Here is a 21,510-nt window from a genome sequence, read left to right as displayed (position 1 = left end):
AACTTAGAACTTCAGTGAGTATCCAAAAATCTCCTAGAAATTGGAACATGGTGCTTCGAGGTTCAATAAAGAACACTTCAACCCTTTTAACTTTATTTATTGCCACGTCTAAATTAAAAGTATTTCCTATAAAACATTTTCACATATTTCATTCATATCATTGTGAGTTAAAAGAAAAAAAAAATATTAATTCCAACAGGCAAGGACCTCTACAATCAGAATTTGACAGAATCAATGGTCCACCTAAGTTTTATAAGTGATTTGACTGTGGAAATGAATGATGAAGTCTCCTGTATTGATTTGACATAAAATTGAGAACAGTTTCTCCATTGTAGCCTTTATGAATGGCAAATGCAGCAGGAATACTGATTCTCTCTGCTTCCTCTTCTGAACAAGCTATCTTTGGGAATGGTTAGTGGACCACTAAGATACATGACCTCCTGAACTCAGCAACAAAAATATACTGGGTTTTTTGATGATTAAATAAGTGTGCTTGAAGTGTGAGGCCCATAGTGTCCAATTAAATGGAGCTGCTAATATTGCTAATATTGCTCTTTTAAGATTAATTCCTCCATGAAATGTTTTCTATGCGAGACACCAAAAAAGCTGCAGCACACAAGCAAAACAAGGGAGACATTTAAAAAAAAAAAAAAGGAAGAACACAAAAGGGAGGGAAGGGGAAGGGCTCCATCTACTAATAACACTGATGATAAGAGACTCAACTCTGGTATAGTGGCACAAAAAAAAGTGTGTTATTCATTCTTATGTATTGCTTCTGATCCATTATATATTTATAAGTCCTGAACCAGACAGTAAGAAATTTTGGCAGCTGTCAGATGCTTGTTTTCCTATGCAACACAATGAATTTGTTGTCCAAGTAGTGAAAAAAGTGTGATCTTTTTCCAGCCTACCTTCTTTATTTAGACAGCAAGCAACTAGGAAATACATCTTGGAACATAATCCGGAGGAATTTTAACTAATATGAATGAGCAATAAGGCTTAGTTTTCCATAGATACACACAAAGGAAAAAAAAAACAAACCAAAACCACCAGCTTTGCATTTAGCCTCTTGAAGGTAAGTCCTGATACAAGAATATTTACTACCAAAAAGTAACAATGTTCAAATCAATAAATTTTTATTCAAGGTAAAATTAAGCACACAGGAGGAGTGCTTATGCACAGTGATAAGTGTTAAGTAATAGGAACGGTAAATATTTGTCAAAGACCAAAGTTAATGTCACTATAAGATGTAGCATTTATAAGCCTATTGTATAGGTTTATTGAGAATAATTCTATAAAAACACCATAATGGAATCTATGATTTAGAAACAATATTTTCAGAAGTTTTCCACTGTGTATCTAACTACATAATAATATTTGCATTTAAAATCAGAAAAGAACTCCTGGAAACCTTTTTTTTTTTTTTAGCATTACTTGACATCACACAGAAGTGCTACTCCTCGGAGTACCCAGTGCTCTGGAGGCTGACGGGTTTTAAGATCCATAGCAGCAATGTAATTAAGATCTGTTCGACTGCTCTTTTTGTAGACAGGACATGAATACAGACGTGGATCTTTTGCAGCTGAAAAGACAGAAGCAACATAAAGAGCAATTAAACTAAGTTGGAAAAATGAGGCTCTAAAGGAATGATCATAAGGCAAATGGAAAACTGAATCCAAGTTCAACAGTACACTGCTCTCTATTTGCTACTGCCAGCTGAAGGACATACATGGTTTGAAATTTCTGTAGGTTTAACACGAGCACCTAGGAACTGATGCAAACCAATACATGTAAATGGACACTCTAGAGTAATTAATGTTCTTACTGAACATTAGAACATAAGTTCAACGTGCCCACTGAACATTACTTCTTATCCATGTATTATGCCAAAATAAAATTTCCCTACTTTCAACATTTCGGTTTGAAATGCATTCCATATTTGAGAGTACAACTCATCAACTACTTCACTGTAGAATTAGAACAGTAGTCTAGTCATGCTCAGTACTTCAGTATTCATTATTTAATATCTTGGCTGCTGGTCATGCCTTTTACAAAATATTAGCTATGCAAAATAGCATGTTAGCAAGATTTGCTTTTAGAGGTGGAATGCTTTTCAACAAAGTTTTCCAATTTTATGTTCTGCAGTGGATTATTCTATTCTGTTTTACATATCTATTCAACAGCATGTCCTATTCTCTATGTAAAAACCCATCACATTAAGACAAATTACACATTTTCACAGCACTGTCCTTAAGCCACATAAGTTTCCTTTCCATTCCTATATTTCTTTACTGCCTCAAAGACAAAATATCTCCCACCACCTCACTCCATCTCTTGCTTACTTCCATGAGCTCAAAATCAGACTTGTTCAGGAGGAAAAAAAAGGTTTTTATTATAAATATACACATTATATATATGTGTGTGTGTGTGTGTGAATATATATATGTGAATATATATAAACATATTATCTATAAACACAATACATACCTGTATATGTATATATACGTGGGTGTGTATATATAATCCATGAGTATATTGTATGTGGTATACATACATCTATACATACATATATATATATATATATAAAATTACATTCATTTTTGGCATGAGTGAAAGAGATTATTTAGATTTAGGTTATGGAGGGTACAGAGATCATGGAATTTACATGTAAGAAAAATGGCATTTTAAGTGTGAGACATATATTGTCAATATGTACAGCTTACCTGTTACAAAGTTCTTAACACCATTAAGACAATGTGTAGAAACCTATCTAAATATTAGTAAAAGTGCCTATTATCAATTATGAAGCAAGTCTGAAAACAAATTTTCAGTGGAAGACTGGAGAGCTTTCCCCATTGAAAGAGATTTGTTATGTATATAATGATTAGCAGCAGCCTCATGAAATCCCTGCAAGCCGCAAAGATTTCAATACAGTTAAATAAAATGTTATGTTGAATTAAATGGAAATAACATCCTTTACAATACTGTCACTTACTGTTATTCTCTGCATATATCCTTATAACCGGCATCAACTCGAAGAGCACCTTGGGCTTAGATTCTGTCAGTCTCATGTTTCTTCTGTCCCAGCCAGCTCCTTCTAAATACAGCCCATACACGTAGACACCTTCTGAAGGAGGGCTTGTGATATCATCCTTCATCCATTTAGTGACTTCATTGCACAGCACTACACTGTCAAGAGCCCATCCTTTGTTAGCTCTTGTTATTTCCTGCCCGAACCAGACAAAAGTTAGGTGGTTACATTTTCACATGAGCACAGAACGTTTTTTCCCAGCAGTTATTAGAAATAAATTTGTATGGTCATAAAATATCCTCTTTAGTATAAAAAAAACACCAATCCTTTACAATATCAGTGTTCACAGAAGTCTGACTTTTCTCTAAGTGAGTTATGGCATGGCACTCCAAGAAAGCTTTCAGTACTTTTTCCACTATATTTGATTTTAATTTCTTTCTATTATATAAAATATTTATATATTTTACATGAAGACCATACCAAATAACACAACCACTGAATGTCAATGGTAGCCAGCTCTTGTGAACACAAAAGTTTCACATATTTGATGAGATGAGAAAACATTACCTGCATGTGGTAAGTGAAACATATTTTTTGGGGTTACCTTCCTTTTCTGCACCTCTACTCTTCAGTAACTGTATTTTTAATGAGTCACTCAGCTCAGCTATAAAGCTATGTAAAGAGACTTCAAAAAAACCTGTTAGTTAATGCACTGGACAACACTCAACTCTCAGTAGCCCAGTTATTTACTATGCCATGCAAATAAGTTATGGCAAACTCAAGTTTTATCCTGGTCTTCCAATGGCTTCAAAAATCGTTCTTTGAAGTCATTGGAGTAAATATTTGCCCCATATTGCCGTTACACGAATGATCTAAAAGTACTCAAGATTTATATCTCAGTCATCATACTGGCTCTTCCTGTTTTCCATTTCTTTTTATTTTACCGCACATCAAAGCTCAGAAACTCACTTCGGTATTTACTTGGGATATTAGGTTGTTACATATTCACTGTACCTTTTTACTGAACCATGAAATTCTGTAGTTTCTGACTAGTTTCGATCCTGCTATAAAGCCTTCTCCACAAGCTTGGATGCAAAGGATAGTCCTATTTTAGAACTGTTCACTCAAAAGAAATATTTTGTTACATAATTCCAAGGCTATATGCTTGAAATTTTAGATTACACTACCCAGACCTGAGTAAGAGGGGATATTTTTCCTACTCCACAAATCATCATTCTCTTCTCCAAAAGTTTGGGCTTTTTTTTTCCTGAGGTCCCATTTTATTTTCACCCGAGTATTCTTTTTTAATTTTACACATTCCAGATGCTTACTGTATCCAGTATGTCCCTTTATGCTGACCAACATGACCAACACAGGCATTTATTGCTTCCATTTAAGTAACAAAGTTGCTGAGTAGACAACACAATCGCCAAATCGACATACATATATACATTACCAAACACATCACATATCATACTTCTATTGCATTAATAAAGGAAAGTCTTTCCCACTTCCCGAAGAAAGACTTAATCAGCTACTGAACAGCAGCAGTAAAATGTAAGACTAATTCTGAATAGCTTTTCAGCCCAGTCTCCAGACAGGTAAGTACTGAATACAGAACAAAAGAGAGGGGGGGGAAAGGCAAATTCATGGGCTTAATGGCCATTCTCGGAGATATCTCAATGCAAACATGAGACTAAATATTTTTCTAGTCGACCTTAATAATGTTGTGAGGTAGTCTCAATTTATCTGGGCCTTGGTCAACATAGGAAACATAATTTAACACATTAGTGGTTGTTATACTGGAAAAGTATGTGTGAAGGAAGAGCAGTTCACTCAGGAAATGTTAGACAGTCACATATCCTCCCATGTGTATAAACTCATCCTTCATCAGACAATACATTTTATTTTTAAAAGCATGAGAAAAAATAAGTAGAATAATACTTCAAACATAGTTTACCTGTCTCACTGCAGTTAAAAATCCTTGAGGATTAAAAAACCCTGTCATCCAGAAACAGTTTGGTCGACTTTCAAAAATCCACTTGTAAAACTGGTGGTTTCTTTCTAGAAGCTCAGTAAACCAGAAACCAAGTGTACTGGAAGGCCAAGATGCCTAAAAACGGTAAATATGTTTTAAAATACCATACTGCTGTCATGAAAAGCTACATCCTTCCATGGTAATAAACAATATAATATTAGCAAAGCATATTTGAAGATCCTCTATCATGTCTTAACTTTAATCTGATGCTTAAACTTTGCATCCCACTGAAACCTGAAGGAATTTCTTTCTTTGTTCAAATTCATGTCTACATTTACATGTTTAATGCTGTCTGTGGAATTGTCCATTTTATGACATTTTTGCAAGGTTAGACAGCTGTATAAGCTGAAAATAAAAATTGTATACCTGTCTTTATAATTCCAAGGTCCATATATCAAGACAATGTGATTTCTGTAAGACTGTTCTGCATTTTTATTCTTCTGAATAAAACCTAAGGAAAACTGAACTTGGACTAAAAAAAACCTTTTTCTTTCCAAAAAAACCCCATTTTTCTTTCTATCAGTTGCCATTAACAGGTCTAATTATCCCTGAAAACAATTTCTATGGGGAGAGGTTGAGAGCTGGGATTGTTTAGCTTGGAGAAGAGAAGGCTTAAAGGAGGCTTAATATATCTCATGTGGAGGACAGAAGATGGAGCCTGATCCTTTTCAGCAATTGGAGAGAAGGCAATGGGAACAAGATGAAACATCAGACATTCTGTTTCAACTCAAGGAGTTTTTCGTTTGTTTGGCTGGTTGTTGGTTAATTGGTTGGTTTTTGAAGGTGATCAAACAGTGGAATGCGTTGCACCTCTCTGACTCTGGAGACTCCTGGAAAACCTGATTTAACTGACCCTGCTTTAGAAAGTGTGATTAAACTACACTGTCTCCATAGGTCCTTTCCAGCATCTACTATTCTGTAATTATGTGACTATTACTCAAACTCAAAGTGCACTGATTTTGACCAAGATGGACAGACCACCTCTAACTAACCCAGAAAAGGATAATAATTATATATGTCCAATAAATAACACCATCTTAGTCACAAATGTGGGTAATAAGTCACAAATTTTTAAAATCCATCATCACATCTTAGATTTTTCTCCTCTCTCTAGGTTTTTATACTGACAATACACAATGGGTTATTAAAATGGCACATATCTGCATCCTTCACATTCATTTCAATTTTTATAAATGAAAGAAGGCTTGTTTTGAGTATGTTCATTTTAGCACAAAATCTATTCCAGGAGTTGCACAGCTCTAGTTAACACATCTGAAACATAGTCTGAAAAAAAAAATGTTTACTCTAAGTCTAGCAGTTTAATCTAATCTTCAGAAACAGATTTTTTATTTCTTTCCAGAACAAGTGATGTACATCTACCTTTTTCCAGCTAGCAGGAATCCTTCCATCATACATGCAGTCTAAAGCATCCCTCAGATTTTCACTCATAACTATTGTCCCGTCAATAGCAAGTTTTAGATCAGTCAGAGTGCTTCTCACTAATGAAATCACTCTCTGCATTTGTTCAATCTCCTGTCGCAAAAATATGTGCATAGGTTGAAAAGGTCCCATGTTCTTTAGTTTTTCTTTTACCTGTTGGTAGAAAACCAAAGATCCTTCAATAGAAGTGAAAAAACAAAATTGGCTTTATGTCAGTGTTAGGCCCCAATATGATCTTTGGGACATAACATAATTTATGAGCTTAAATGAACAGTTTGGCACCTCCCTTGAATTATCTACAAGAGAAAAACACAGGATTTGTTCCAAGAGAAATCTGTAATGCTGAGACTGGCAATGTTTTCAGTCCAAGTAATGATTTAGGCTTCAAGCTAATGCCACTTAAAGAGCTTGTAGGCTGTTTACCTTAGTTCAAAGAATTCAGCTTTAGCTCCAACAAGCAGTTCCAAGTTTCTTTTTGAACAAACCAATCAAGAGTAATTGCTCCAGCTACTTTGCAACATAGCAGCAATGCCTGGGAGCTATCACAATACCAGGCAGTCTTGTATTCTAACCAAATTCACTGATACATGTTTAATCAAAAGTGTAAAATTAACAAATAAACAGCTGCATGAACATAAATAGAAATTTTATAGTGTCAACAACCTCAGTCAAAAGTTGATGATCCTACCTCCGCCATAGTGCAAATGACAACTTAAGCATTAATGGGTTTAATATTTCTGAAAAAGTTGTTACAAAAGCACTTCAGCACACATTTAGCTACTTCATTATGAATATTAATAGCTTGGCCACACTTCTTTAAAATACAAGGTATTGCCTGTATGAATTAATTCAAACATGTTTTTAGAAAAGTTTTTTACTTTTGTTTGGTTTTCTTTAATCCATAAAAGGCAAGTTTTTGCCAGAATTTCATTAACTCACTTCAAATGGTACATAATCAGCAGGAAGTTTTTCCAGCATATCATCAGCCAGCCTGGCTACAACTGCCTCTCGAGTTTCACCTCCTCCACCAGAGCTATCTTTAGGCTGAATACTGAGGATGGTGTCCAACACATCTCTGGAAACTTTACTTTGGTGGGTGATATCCGCATTAGGGTGCAAACCAAACACCTCTGGTGTATCATAAGCAGGAAGGCTCTACATAGTAAAATATAAAAGGAGTACAACTGCAGATTTAGAAATAAATCATTTTAAAAAATAAAAAAATCCCCCCCCCAAAAAAAAAACAAACCAAAAACATAAAACTCAACACACAACAAAACCAAATAAAAAACAGGAAGAAAACTGCTTTGATTACTGTTAAGTAACAAGCTAGACTTCTTCAAATAGTCTTAAGCCAAATAACTTGCTGTGGTCTATTTGTCAGGCCACAGCTCAAATCATACCAAAAAATTGTGTTTTAACAACTATATGCTATTTAAATAATATACTTTTATTCTCATATATCTAGACCTTTTATTTCAAAGAGGTTGTACCCAATGTCTGGACTCTGTTCTTTGCCCTCTTAAATAACTTTGTGACTTTAGGTATGTCCCACAAGCAAAACGCATGAAAAAGAAAATATATATTACTGCCACGAAGATCATAACATTGATAACAATAATCAGTTGTTAGTAATAGATATGCATATTTCTAGAAATCAGTTTAAAAACCTGTGAATGAAAGACAAAATACAGGTACTCAGAAAAAAAGAGAAAAATTATAGGGAATCAGGAACTTATGAGAAGCAAGTGATTAGCTTTCATTTACCAACCTGTATGTACTGAAGGTACTGTTCCACCATAGTACATTTGGGTATGCTGTATCCTTTGTAGAAGCTGAATTCCTGGCTGAATGTGTTTTCACTGAACCAAATCTTTACAAACGTGTTCATGAGTCTCTTGTCAAAGTCATCTGTCACACGACCACCATACTGGATCTCACCTATCATGTAACATACAGTATTCCAGGAGATCCCCTAAAACCAAGCAGAAAGCACTGACTTCAGCTAATCCCCTTCTTATTTACTTAGACCTGCCTTAATAAAAACAGCTCATGTACCATGTCTGTCCCATTTGAAAGAAAGTTACTTTCCTATTACTCTTTTTTTCATTATAGTCTTGCCTTCCCTGAATACTTGCAAGGATTTCTCAAAACAGAATTCACTGACAAATTCAAGAGCATCTTGAAGATAGCAAGCAGGAAACAGATATATTTGAATTCTCCTTTCACTTGAAATGCCACCTGCAAGTTGCTCTGCCACAGACCTCTCTGTATGACAACTGAAAGTGAGAAACGCAGAAGACATTCTTGTATAATCATTTAAAACAATTTTTGATTTCTTCATGCTACAAAGTTAGGTGGGGGGGCCAAATCTTATTTTTACTCAAAATAGATTTAAACAAAAGAGTATTTGAAATACCTCTTTTTAAGTAATTGACTTAATTAGAACTGAAAAGGTCTATACTTCTAAGTTTAGACCTTCTAAGGTTTATATTTCTGAGATGGCTGGGAAGGCATTTTTTAACGTAGAGGTTAATACAGAAATTAAACATGCACTGGATTAGAAGTCTAAGTCTGCTGCTGTAGATGCAGATATACTCGAAATATTGAATATTTGTGGGAAAAAAACACCTTAAAATCACTCCTGCAGTTCAGTTATTAGGAAGCATTTACATAGATTCCACTAGTAGAAAGATCCATCATCTTAATCCATCTTTCCCACAAAATCATTAATTACCTTCTTGGTATCCATGCGATTCAAGTGGTTTTGAACAAACTGCACCGTAGCATTGAAATCAGCTTGGTTAAACTCATAGGGAATATTCCAACCCAGAGACCCAAACTTGCGTCTTTCCTGAACGGTGGAGTGCAGAAAGGCTACAGCATACAACAGTGGTTTCCATTGCACCATTTTACTGGCATCTAATAAATCCTGGCTGACACCTATTGATTGCAAATGGGCTTTATGAGAATCACTGTAATCGTCTTTTTCAAAACTATTTCAAATCAGTACTAAAATAACACTCCAGAGATATTCACTTGGCTTTTTGCCTCTCCCAAGGGCAAATTATTGTCCCACAAAGTGTTCTGTGCTGAAGACAATTTATAACAAGCTATTAAACTGCTCAAATTAAAAGAGTAAACTTCAGGGGGGAAAAAACCACAATTTACTAATAGCTGAATTCACATCAAGTTGCTTTCTGTGCTGAATCTTTGTCCTTTATTTTATGTAGTGTAAAGAGCACTTGATAGCCAACCATGCCATTTTTCTGCCAAAAACCACAATATTAAAAATTCAAACACTTTGAACTGAGATACTAGAAGCCAACAGGAGAGAAAAGGCAATCCCTGTTTTGCTATCCAATTCTGACAACAGAACGTCAGCAAGTCATCTTCTTAATTTTCATAACAAAAACTAAGATATGTCATGGCAACATTGTGAACAGTTCCTCATACCAGCTTACACTTACTACCAGTTTAACATGACCACACAATAGCATCACAGTCCAAAATTTAATTGTAAATCATTACCATTCTAGCACTCACCACTGTATGTTCTCCTTAGTCCAGCTCTGAGCCCTTGTGGTGGTTCATTGGTAAACTTAATCGACATTTGAAGAAGGGTGATGGGGAATTGTTTGTGAATGTCAGTTGTCATCCACAGTCTAAAGCTTTCATGAACATTCTCTGTCTCTATTACAGTGTCCATTAACTCATCTACAAAGTCAAGTCCAAGGTGGCAGTTTTGCAGAAGTGCCCAACCTCCCTAGAAACAATAGAAATTTATAAGTTATCAACATTGCTCAAAAACTGAAATCACTCCTTGAGGGGAGCTAAGCTGTGGGCTGCTTCTTCTGAAGATGCTGTTAGCGTATTTGGTTTTTTTCACCTGAACAAGTGGTCCCTACTTGTCTTATCCGGTCTTTTCAAATAATCTCTACCTTTTCCATTTGAAGACATTTAAAATATACCTTGTCATGATAGAAACTGATAAATTTTGCCTTACATAAGGGAGCTCCGGAGTAGCTTGATAGTGCAACCTGCTAAACCTTGTTCCTCACAAGGGTTCCAGGCTTAGAAAATAACCAAATAATCATACATAATTAATCTATTGCTATCAATCAATAATTGTCAAACTTTCTTATATGAATTACCATATTTCTCATATAGTCATCTCATATATCTCTTCAATAAGAGGGCTTGTGATACAGTTAGGGAATGTAACTGCATTTCTCTTAACTAAACAAAAGTTTTCCCATGTTTTTGAATGGGTTTATTCTCATTTGATCTTATGTTCTTATCTTATTTGATCTTATTATTTCTTATGAGAAGTTATCAAACAAGAATCTGAAGTAAAAGTCAGAGTAAAGCAGGTTATAAAAAGAAGCTCATAGCATAGGAGAGTAATATCAATGTTTTCACATCAGCAGGCATGGCAGTAGTATCACCTGATTTGCAAAGCATGTCAAATTGGAACATCTTACCTCACTTATACAAATAGTTTTGTTCTTTAATTTCTCTTCCTGTAAAATGCCTGTGCTACCAGACTCTCCCTCACAAGTCCAGACTACAGCACTATGAAATAACTAGCTATGCTGCCTTGTTCTTCTCAAGTTTATGTAACTATCAATAGCATATTTGGAATTCATTTTCTTCAGTTAACAAAATACATCCATATTACTAAATATAAAAAACTAAAAATACAATCTGAAATGCCTACAGAAGAATATTTACTGGTGATATAACAACAAAAAAACCTTAAGAAATCAATTCAGCTATGTTCATCAGTCTGCAATCCACTATTAAAACTCCATTTTATGTGAAAAGCACTCAATTTTCAATGAAAAACATCTGCACAGAATCAAGAAGCTTGTTATGGCAAATTGAAGAACTGTGAAAATACAGTTCTCTTGGTTAGGACACTTATATAAATAAATGTAAGGTTTTGCATCTGCATTAACTACCCACCAAACAACGTTATCTCATTGCAGGATTTTTATTTCCAAATGTTTAATACACAGAGAAAAAAGTTCAGATTTTTTTTGCTTACGTGAGCCATTGTCTGCTGCAGAAGTTTACGAGCATGGATTCCTTGCCCCTGGCCCATGGAAACACAACACGTTTCTGTCTTCAGCCTTTTTCCCAAAGCAATAATGGAGTCCGTAGGATCAGAGCCCATGGAAAGAAAGCATATGAGGGGAGTACGTGGATCTGACTCTTCCCATGTTTTCTCCAAGTCCAAGACGACTCCCTCTGCGTATTTCTCCCCCATGGTGTCAGTGATATATTTTCTTGCCTATATTAAAAGGGGTGAATTTAACTTGTGACCTTACCATTTTATACTGTTTTCTTTCCAGTGTAAATACTAACAAAAAGTTAGCTGAAAACCAAAGCAGCTAAAAATGTCCATCAAAAATACAAATACAAAGCAAGTTTATTTGTATATGTCAACACATCACACTGTCTTTGAATGTGTTATTTCTTATAGCCTTATACAACCAGTTAATTTTTTTAAATAATTACATTACTTATATCTGTATGTATTTTATATATAATAACTACAATTATAGTATAATAAAAATAATAGCTTCTCTAAAACTTCAGAAAATTTTAAATTATTTAAGGATCTCTCCATTAGATAGTGTAACTCTTAGCCTCAAAATCTAGAAGAATAGAAGAAAAGGACTAAAGATGGGCTTCAAAGCTCTTAGGCCTTTCTCACCTCCACAGTTAGGGAAGCAATTAATTAACAGTAGCAATTATTAAAATAACTATCACAAAATTAGATGATCCAGAAAAGTGAAAACTATCTCTTATCCCTTGATTTATCTTTAAAAATTCTAGATTATTGTTCTTTTTCACAAAGAAATACAAAAGGCTCTTTCAAACAGTCTGAGATGATCTTTCTTGAAGTTTTTCCCCCCACACAGCTCTTGTTCTAGATAAATCTTCCCCTTAATACCTCTGGGTTACCTCTCAGGGACAAAAGACATTCAGCATTAAACATTTGATAAACTATCAGTTTTCATAAAACCATCAGAAGATGAAAGTTTACCTTTCCCCATTAACAGCAGGGAGGAACTAATCTTGTGTGATCTGTTTCAGACACACAGCAGACATCATAGAGATATTCTTTACACAGTATTACCCTATTGACTGCAGTTACACCAATAACTGGTGAGATTTTCTCTGAATCCAATCATGTCTCAAGATATGCATCAATAAAATTAATGCCACACTTCAAATGATGCATTCCAATTTCAGTAAGTCATCATTTATTGCTCTGAATTGTCAGTACTTTTATAATTTTTTGTTATTTTGTACTGGAGAAGAGCACAAAGGTTAAAAATAGGCTCCTAGAAGATGATTTTTCTTTAAAAAGGTCTAGTTAATAAACTTCAGTTCTGTATTTTTTTTAATAGATGTCTTTAAATTGAGAGTTTTGAGGAGATTTTATGAAAGATTTTTCTAAAGTGTTTCTAATTCTTCCATGCAAAAAATAGTTTCTCAATTAAATAGTTTTCAATTTTCTCCCAGCCAGTAAAGTTCATTAAAATATTTTACTTCAGCCTAACATGGGGACACTTCTAAAATTCCAGTTAGTAAGCAAGGATAGCCAAAAGTATCTTCTGAACTAATAAAGCAGATCTGGATAAACACTGATCTGGATATGATTCCAGCAGAAATCACCATGACAATGATATCCATATATTGTGCTGGAATCATATCCAGATATAATTTCTGATTTTCAGCAGAAATTATATCCACAACAGGGGATAATATTTGTTCAATATATTGGAATAATTTTTTTATCACTGCCCTTGTAACAAATACATAAATGGTCTGAAAAGAATTTCAGAAAATACAACATAAAAGTCCATTACAAAAGGTGTTTAGCTTTATGTAAGACAGTACAAACCTGCAATCTGAGCACTATTACTCTAGTGATACCTAAACCCTTCAGGCTATATAAATATACCTGAGCTATGGTCCTGTCAGGACACCAAGATCTGATGAGAAGAAGGTGTCTGAAGCAGTCCAGAGATTCACCATAGCCACTAGGAACCAATTCTTCTTCGGGATTCTTACTGTCAGACCACATTTTCCACTGTTTCTCGTCTCTGGAAATCTGCAATTATATCATCAAAAAAACAAATATCACTAAACAGACAAGTCATATTTGCACTGCCACTAGGTCACAAACTTGTAAGGAGAGTCAGAGACATGAAATCCACACCCAGGCATTTGTTTAGAGATATTCTTCCACAGATTTAATAAGACTATTAAAAATGATAAAATTTCCAATTATAAGTACACTATTGTAGAATCAGCACCCTGGAGTATTCATACTCTGAAAACAGGAGTATGAATCAGTATTTTATATTCTGATAGCATGGCTGTGTCAGAATATGGATGGCTAGGCAAAGACATAGCTTTGAATACAGCAAGTACATAATTGCTCTTCACATGAATGCACCTTCTCTCTAGCTTTTACTCCATGTAACCAGATAAATATTGGAACAAGCATCATAAAACATAGTGTAAGAAAGCACAACAGGGATGCAAGGTAATATAATAACCAGAATAAAAAAAATTGCAATGTATTAATTGGATAATGGCAAGCTGAATTCCACTCTGGAAATATTATAATTTTATAAAGTGTGAACACTCTCTACACTCTTCTTATTTTCCTGGGAGTGGTTGAGTTTTTATATCAACATAGGTTGCTAAGCTGTCAGGGCCATAACTGTGGCTATCTGGTCTCAGTTTCTCTTCCATAAAATAAAACCAGTTTCCACCATATGGCTTGATTGCTACAAGACAATTACTTGTTAAACAAGAGATCAACTTTCAAAAGCTCTTACGTACTTGATCAAGAATATCTGAAAACTGTTCAAGCTTACTGAGCTCCACCAAGTTCAACCAAGTCATATCCAGAATCCATTTAGCTGGCTTAGGAGGACAAGCTTTAAGGTCTAAGGAAGCACCACCTGCAAGAAATTGAAATCAGTTATTAGTACTGTTGGAGACACAAAGAAAAATAAACAAGATAAGAGGGGAAAAAACAAGTACAATAAGTCACTTTTTAAATCATGATGTTACAGGAGTTTTCTACCTTACAAAACCATGCCATATTTGATTAAGCTGAGTTTGCAATTTCATTTGTTTATATAATTTTTTTCATATTATGTACCTTAAACAGAAGTATTAACCAATTTATATTCTGAGGCTTTACTGGGGTTTTTTTTTTTGTGCAAAGTGCCTGGAAACAAAGGCTTTGTGGGAAAAGATATTCTGAAGGTTCAACATGGAAAAATTCACACCTATAATCCATAAACTAATGCTGCCTGGAAAATTAAGTCTCTGGAATAGGTAATACAAAATTGATCCAAACTTTCAAGCTAACTCAGTGCTTGTATGCAGTTAAGACCAAAGCCATGACCATGTCACATGCAGCTGAGACTCTGATGTTTTAAAATATTATCATCATTTTCTGCTCCTACTTGCTGCAGTTACTATAACATGTTTACTACAATAATAATTTTTCTAAGCTAAACACATACCTGATGGTATTTGAACAGCAGACAGCAATATTCCTTTCAAATTCTCATGATTACAAAGATATATTCATCAATATTCAATGTGCTTCTATAAAAGAACTGCCATACAATATTGTCTGTCACCAGATCAGAATGATAAACATGTATTCTTACAATTGACTGGTTTCTCATGTGCAAAAGGAAGGAGCATGCTGGCTAGGAGATACAAATACATAAATTTTCTACAATAATAATGTGCTCTCCTTATAATTTATTCATAGTTCTCACCTTTAATAAGTGTCAGAAATTCTTCATGCTTCACTCTGTTTCTTTGTATATCAATCTTCAAAGTAAGCAGTAATGTGAAAAGAAATTTGTGCTCCTCATAGAGCCCTCGGGCAGTATATTTGAACACTTCATACGTCATATGTTCAATAATATTGGTAACCCTCTTGTTGGTTATAGGGCTCTTGGTAGACCTGTTAGAAGAAAGGTCTGCAGTTGAAAGTGGATTTTCTTATAAATTACTATAACAGGGAATACTATGCAAAAGGAAAAAGGCCATAGTTCAGTACTTTCGAACATGAAAAATAATAGATCACAAACAGAATATCAGACAGCAAGCTGGTAACAACTTTCAGACTGAAGGAACAGCAACAACAAAAAAATCCTTTTTAATCAAGTCTTTTTGCCCAGCTGAAAATCAATGCAGTATAATGGTTTTTAATTACCTAAGGGCAAACTTTGAAGGACTATAAGTACAATAGAAGGGTCTTTTCCTTGCTAACTGACAATGTTTTATGGGTATTTAAGCTGAAAATTCCTGGTCAAGATTTTAAGAAGCAAGAGTCTTCTTTCTGATATTAGTTTACAATAATTTTTTACTGTGCTACAGGCACCTCCAGGACTGGGTAAATACAAATTGTATTTATTGTTAGTTAAATTACCTGGCCAGGGAGCGATCAAAAAGCCCCAAAAACTGTCGAAGTGACGTCTGATACATGACATTGACCATGCTCATCTCAGTGATAAGGAAGTACAAGATGCTACCTCGAGTTGCAACTGGAGAGGGAAAGAAAAATTTGTTCAAAACAGAAATGCAGAGCAGAAAACTTTAACTCTTCAAAACATGTACAGTGATTTTAACACTAATTACAACTGAAGATCCTTGAGTTTCTCTATTCTTTACTGCCAGAAAAATAATACAATCATTCATTTAATCCTCATGTATACATCAGGAGAAAAAAATCTCTTCTGTAATTAATGCAAATTATGTAAAGCCCAGTTTTCAAATACAAGCATATCTGAAGATCAGCAATATTGAGATCATCAGCAGAACATATAAAAATTATGGCTGCTTGAAATACTGTTTAAATATCCAAACAAATTTCTTTTTACAGACTTTTACAAGATTCATATAAAAGTCAAATGAACTATACTGATTTAACTTACCCAGCACTGATTTAACTTCTTTTCAGTAGTCATTCAGTTTTAAATGCAAAGGTTTTATAATATCTGCAATGTTTCTTGTACACTAACTGTACCACCTTACACATTTCCAAGAATGCAGACAATTACAGAGAGCTATTTTTTTCCACTGTTTTTTTTCACATTATTGCCTGTCAGTTAAAAGTCAAAAGTCTTCATGAAATGTGTTGACTATAATAACCAAAGAATAAATGGTGAAGCATTCATCAGAACAGATATACAGTACTTTATGTTATATAAGTTTTGTAAAAGAATGTCAACATCTTGAATTCAAACATATACTTACCTAAACACCCTAATGACCGATATGTTTGATAGAGAGCAATGAGAAGTCTACAAAAAGAACAATTCACTCAATTATATAAATTCCCCATGAGCCATAAAATTTACTAGTTTTGCCATTATAGCTCAATATGACATCTCCTGGATACATTTTATTTACAGGAAAACACAGGTCTCTCCCACCAATTTTGGTCTTCCTGATCTCATCCTACAATTTCTCTTAAGTATTGATGTTTTAAATATATGGTCTAACTATTTGTCTTCCATTACCACCTTCACTCACCTGGTCTGTACTCTTCACGGGCTGAATTGATCTGTACTTCAGTTTCAGCAGAAGTTTGCAGCTTCTGTGTTACTTCTTCAGCAGTCTTCTTAGTGTTACTCAATACAATTAGTAGAGTCTCATCATCTGCCAGAGAACCCTTAGTGCTTGTAAGTCGAAATAAAAGGTTATCTTCTAGGTCTTTAATCCTCCTTTTGTTCATAGTCACATCTTCAATAAGATCAGTTCTTTCTTTCTCTAATTCCTATTGGATTACATTGTAATATTTGGGAAATAGAAGAGCAATCAAAAATAATATTTTTTAAAAATTTAGCTTAAAAAATACTGATCCTACTAAAGGATCAGTATAGGTCAAGACTAACTGAATTAATTTGGGAAAAGAATTCCAGTGGTATTTCTAACACAAGATATATCGCCAAAATCTGAATCTGGTAGATAAGTAGGCATTAACAAATCATTTTTTACAAATATTATGGGGGATGTTTGTATCATGCACTAAAAGAATAAGAGGTTCACAATTGTTTGTCTTTTGTTTCAGAAAAGACAAATGCAAACACCATTCCATACATAGGATTTTTTCCCCTCCATGTAATCTTATCCTCATTTATACCTTGCTTTACAATTGCCATATTGAAAACTTAGTCTCAATAGCCATGCTTAGTCATCAAATCAAGTCTCAGATATCTCAAGAAGTGCCAATACTCCTCCATCAAAAAGGGATAATTTCAGCCTCTCACTAAAATGCTTCATTGATTAAGAAAGCATGTAGTACTTGAGTTACTTCACTAGATTTATTTTATACATTTAGTAATATAATCTGTGTGGTTTATGTACCTAGATTCTTTTCCAGTGCAGAAATATAGAAGATGGATAACTGTTAATCAAGAGTTTTACATTAAAAAACAGCTGTTTGAAATCTCTAGAAAAACAGTTTTCAGCTATAACAGTCCTTTCAGTTCATTCTTAAAATTAACCTTTAAATACTTAACATAAATTAGTCCCTTAGAGATAAAAATCCTTTCCTGAAATAAAACTAAATGTTTCAGTACAGTGAAGTAAAAAGAAACAAAAGAGAGAGAATGGGTTAAGAGTTTTTCAGAAGATAAGGTTAATATGAATCTTATAAATGAACAGTGAGACAGTTGGTAGAAATATTTGCTGTCTAGATAAATACTTCACAAAGTTACAAAGGTCTGGTGAATAATTTTAACAATGTCTCTCCAAACGTGGAAGTTCCATGTTCACTCTGTCACTGCCAAGTCCATTTCCATGTTGCTAACTGGCTAATATTCCAAAGAAATAGGGACAACACTAAGAAACACACAACCTCTCATATTGCACTAGAGACATAATAGACCTGAGCCCTTAGCAAGGCTTAAGGAAGGGTTTTACTCCCCCATTTGAGTAGCCTTCATTTCATTTATACAGCATTTGAATACTATTAAAACTTTTGATTTTTTTATTTTTTTTTTTTTATATTTTTCCACATTCTAAACTTCTGGAATTCTCAATCTATGTTCTCCTCCTACATTCCTAATTCAAGCACTTTGTTTTAAAGAATGCCCTTTTACCTTAAAAAGGAAATTAAGAAGAATCATCTTATTATTATCAGATTTAGAGTTTTTCCTTGGTAAATTGAAACATCATAATCATCACCAGGTATTAAAATATTTAGTGGGACAATCATTTTAGAACAATGCAAATACAACATAACTTATTTAAAAGATTCTGAAAAAAAGTGATGAAAATAGACAAGAAAACTACAGTTATCTGCATTTCAATCAACTGCTGCTTCATGGAACTGAAGTTCCAGGTAACAGTTTCATGAAACATTTTTTTCATGCAAGTTTGATGAAGCAGAATTTTTTTTTTAAAGAATGGTATTGAAAGAAAGTTATCATCCAATTAAATATAATAATTAACATACTGTGCAAATTAAACTCCATGTTTTGCTGAGCTCAGTTCAAAAATTTAAACATACTTTAGAATTCAATGCTTCATAAAAACAGAAAGCAATTCTCCTCACAAGAAGAGCCTAAGAAATAAGTTGGCAACAGTTACCAAGCTAAAGTGAAGTAACCCTAGAAGAAAACCTTAATGAAAAAAATCCAACTATTAAGCTCTTAAAATGTTTTTGCAGATCAGAAAGTGTAAACAGTTGAAAGCTTTCTTCATATCTTAAAGAATTTCCAGTCATAGCAGCAAGGATGCAGAAAAAATAAGCCAAGTTACCATATACATAAATTCAAGGAACTTGCAACACAGGCTATTTCATATCCAGTTTTATGTAGTTCCTTTCACAAGCAGATGACATTTTACCAACTGTACCAAAGAATGCTATTTCTTGTTAATATTCACAAAATATGAAATCTGATACATAGCTTATATCATCCTGTCACAAAATGATTCACAAGTAAAGGAATTTGCATCAACTATTCCTTACAAAACTTGAGCCTTTTTCCAGCAAAAATCTTGATATATGAACGCAAAAATTAAAAAAGCAATAAAGAGTTATTGCATATTGTAACTCCACTACTAATCTGACTTTCCTATGAAACTAAATAAACAAGTTTTTTTGTCAAATTACATAACAGCCAATCTATCAAAATAATATCATTAAAATATCATGTTATACTACCTCTAGACATATATCAAATCTTTCAAATCCTATTATTCCAAGAAATATAGTAGAATCAAATTTATATAGATATACCAGCTGCCCTTGACCTTATGCTTCACTTGTATCTTGCCATTGGTTTAACATTCTGGTGAAAAATAAGAAATCAGTACCCATGTTCCTATCTGTAAACAATTAATTTTGTGAGATATGTGTGACAAAGACTATCATAATAGGCACAGCAGACAACAGAGTGTCAGACTTTGCAGAAACTTTAAATACCATGCTGTAAACACTCCTTTTTCTTGCTGGAGGTCTAAATCTTATTCATTCTAAGACCAGAACCATATAAGAGATGGTAGAATAGGAAGAAGGATAGAAATGTGCATGAAAATCTTGAAGAACTCTGATTTCAAATAAATAATCTCTTCTCTTTCTGGGGCAGAAATTACACACATACATTGCAACACTGGATATCAGCAAGCAGTCATACTGCTCAAATAATTTGGCAAACAGTCTCACAGTAAAATAATTCCACTGCTCTCCTACCAAAAGCTACAAAAGGTAGTAAGAATCCAGACACTTAAGAGGGAAACCCCCAAATTCCCAAAGATGCACCATTAGACATCATAGGAAAGTGTTTGGATGGTGTGATGTATTGAAATTGACTCCTCAGGAAACCTTGAGCCACAAGGTGTAAAAACAGAGGCCACGAAAACTGCAACAGGTAAGCATATTCTGTAGAAGTTCCCCTGCCTGTCAAGTGGTCCACTTGTCATTTATCTACAGGAAATATTCCCAGGTGGTTTCAAACAAAACAGTAGCGAGTATAACATCTGAGAAGCTGGTAGAGGAAGTACTGTATGCCAATCTATTAGACATTCCCACTTAGTGACAAAGATGCCATTGAATATTAGAATAATTTTAATTTGAAAGGCACCTACAGAAATTAACCAGTTCAACCCAGTTTAGCTCAGAGCTAAACAGCTCAGTTGCTCAGGGCAATGTCCAGGTGAAGCTTGAACCCTTCCAAGAAGAGAAATTTCACAAAATACTTGATTAATCTGCTCCTGGGTTTGACCACTCTCGATGTAATTATTTTTTCCCTAATATCTAATCCAAATTATTCATGTTCCAACCTGAGTCCAACTTTACTTCTCCATGTATGTCTCGGCATCCCTGAAATAAGCTCCTCCCTTTTCTGTGTCCTTCAAGCAAACACACAGCAACAGCAATGACTGGAGAAATCTGATAAACTTGCTGTCTCCTGGAGGAATGCACTGTATTTCAAGGCCCAAGAAGTGAAGTTTGGCATAAGGCTTTGTGAATATACACATCACAGCATGTTTTAGATAGACAGTGATAATTTCATTACATAGTGGGTTGACAAGCTGTCAGTGGTTGAAGAGAAGCTGATGGTGCAATGAAGCTGTCTGACAAAAAACAGACCTTAACAGATTGAGTGTGATTTCTCTCACGAGATCCATGCACTGTTTAGGAATGAAATGCAACTACTCAATATGAACAAGACAACTGAGTCCATTAACAAGAAAAATCTTACACTGGCGAGGCAGAGGGAGGTGTTGGAAGGACAGGAGAACCTCAAAAGATGCCACAACAAAGAAACAAAGATTTTCCTGTCATTCCTCTCTAGTGAAGGTAAACTGGAACTATTGCCAAAATCTTAGTAAATACACCAGTAAATACACAGCTATAACTGCATAGTGTTTCTTATGACATGAACATTGCCTGACCTTATAGCTACAGGGATTAGCTGTTCCATAGTTAAAA

General features: G+C 34.3%; 1 protein-coding gene across 1 annotated transcript in view; it reads right to left on the bottom strand.

The window, feature by feature from the left end:
* Nucleotides 1–681: 681 nt before the first annotated feature.
* DNAH5 (dynein axonemal heavy chain 5) overlaps nucleotides 682–21,510 on the bottom strand; it is a 116,359-nt gene continuing 95,530 nt past the window's right edge. The window contains exons 66-79 of the mRNA XM_039714905.1: nucleotides 17,103–17,346; nucleotides 15,997–16,111; nucleotides 15,338–15,528; nucleotides 14,379–14,500; nucleotides 13,489–13,638; nucleotides 11,560–11,805; nucleotides 10,056–10,275; nucleotides 9,247–9,452; nucleotides 8,281–8,484; nucleotides 7,449–7,664; nucleotides 6,450–6,662; nucleotides 4,992–5,144; nucleotides 2,996–3,227; nucleotides 682–1,582 (exon numbers count right to left, since the gene is read on the bottom strand). Of these exons, the coding sequence (XP_039570839.1) occupies nucleotides 1,431–1,582; nucleotides 2,996–3,227; nucleotides 4,992–5,144; nucleotides 6,450–6,662; nucleotides 7,449–7,664; nucleotides 8,281–8,484; nucleotides 9,247–9,452; nucleotides 10,056–10,275; nucleotides 11,560–11,805; nucleotides 13,489–13,638; nucleotides 14,379–14,500; nucleotides 15,338–15,528; nucleotides 15,997–16,111; nucleotides 17,103–17,346 (2,664 nt within the window). The 3' untranslated portion in view covers nucleotides 682–1,430. The remainder of the gene's footprint in view (nucleotides 1,583–2,995; nucleotides 3,228–4,991; nucleotides 5,145–6,449; nucleotides 6,663–7,448; nucleotides 7,665–8,280; nucleotides 8,485–9,246; nucleotides 9,453–10,055; nucleotides 10,276–11,559; nucleotides 11,806–13,488; nucleotides 13,639–14,378; nucleotides 14,501–15,337; nucleotides 15,529–15,996; nucleotides 16,112–17,102; nucleotides 17,347–21,510) is intronic.

The sequence above is a fragment of the Passer montanus genome, unplaced genomic scaffold, assembly GCF_014805655.1.
Source record: "Passer montanus isolate IOZ18808 unplaced genomic scaffold, ASM1480565v1 scaffold31, whole genome shotgun sequence".
Taxonomy (NCBI): domain Eukaryota; kingdom Metazoa; phylum Chordata; class Aves; order Passeriformes; family Passeridae; genus Passer; species Passer montanus.
The sequence above is the reverse complement of the archived record's forward strand: the minus strand, read 5'-3'. Positions and strand labels throughout refer to the sequence as shown.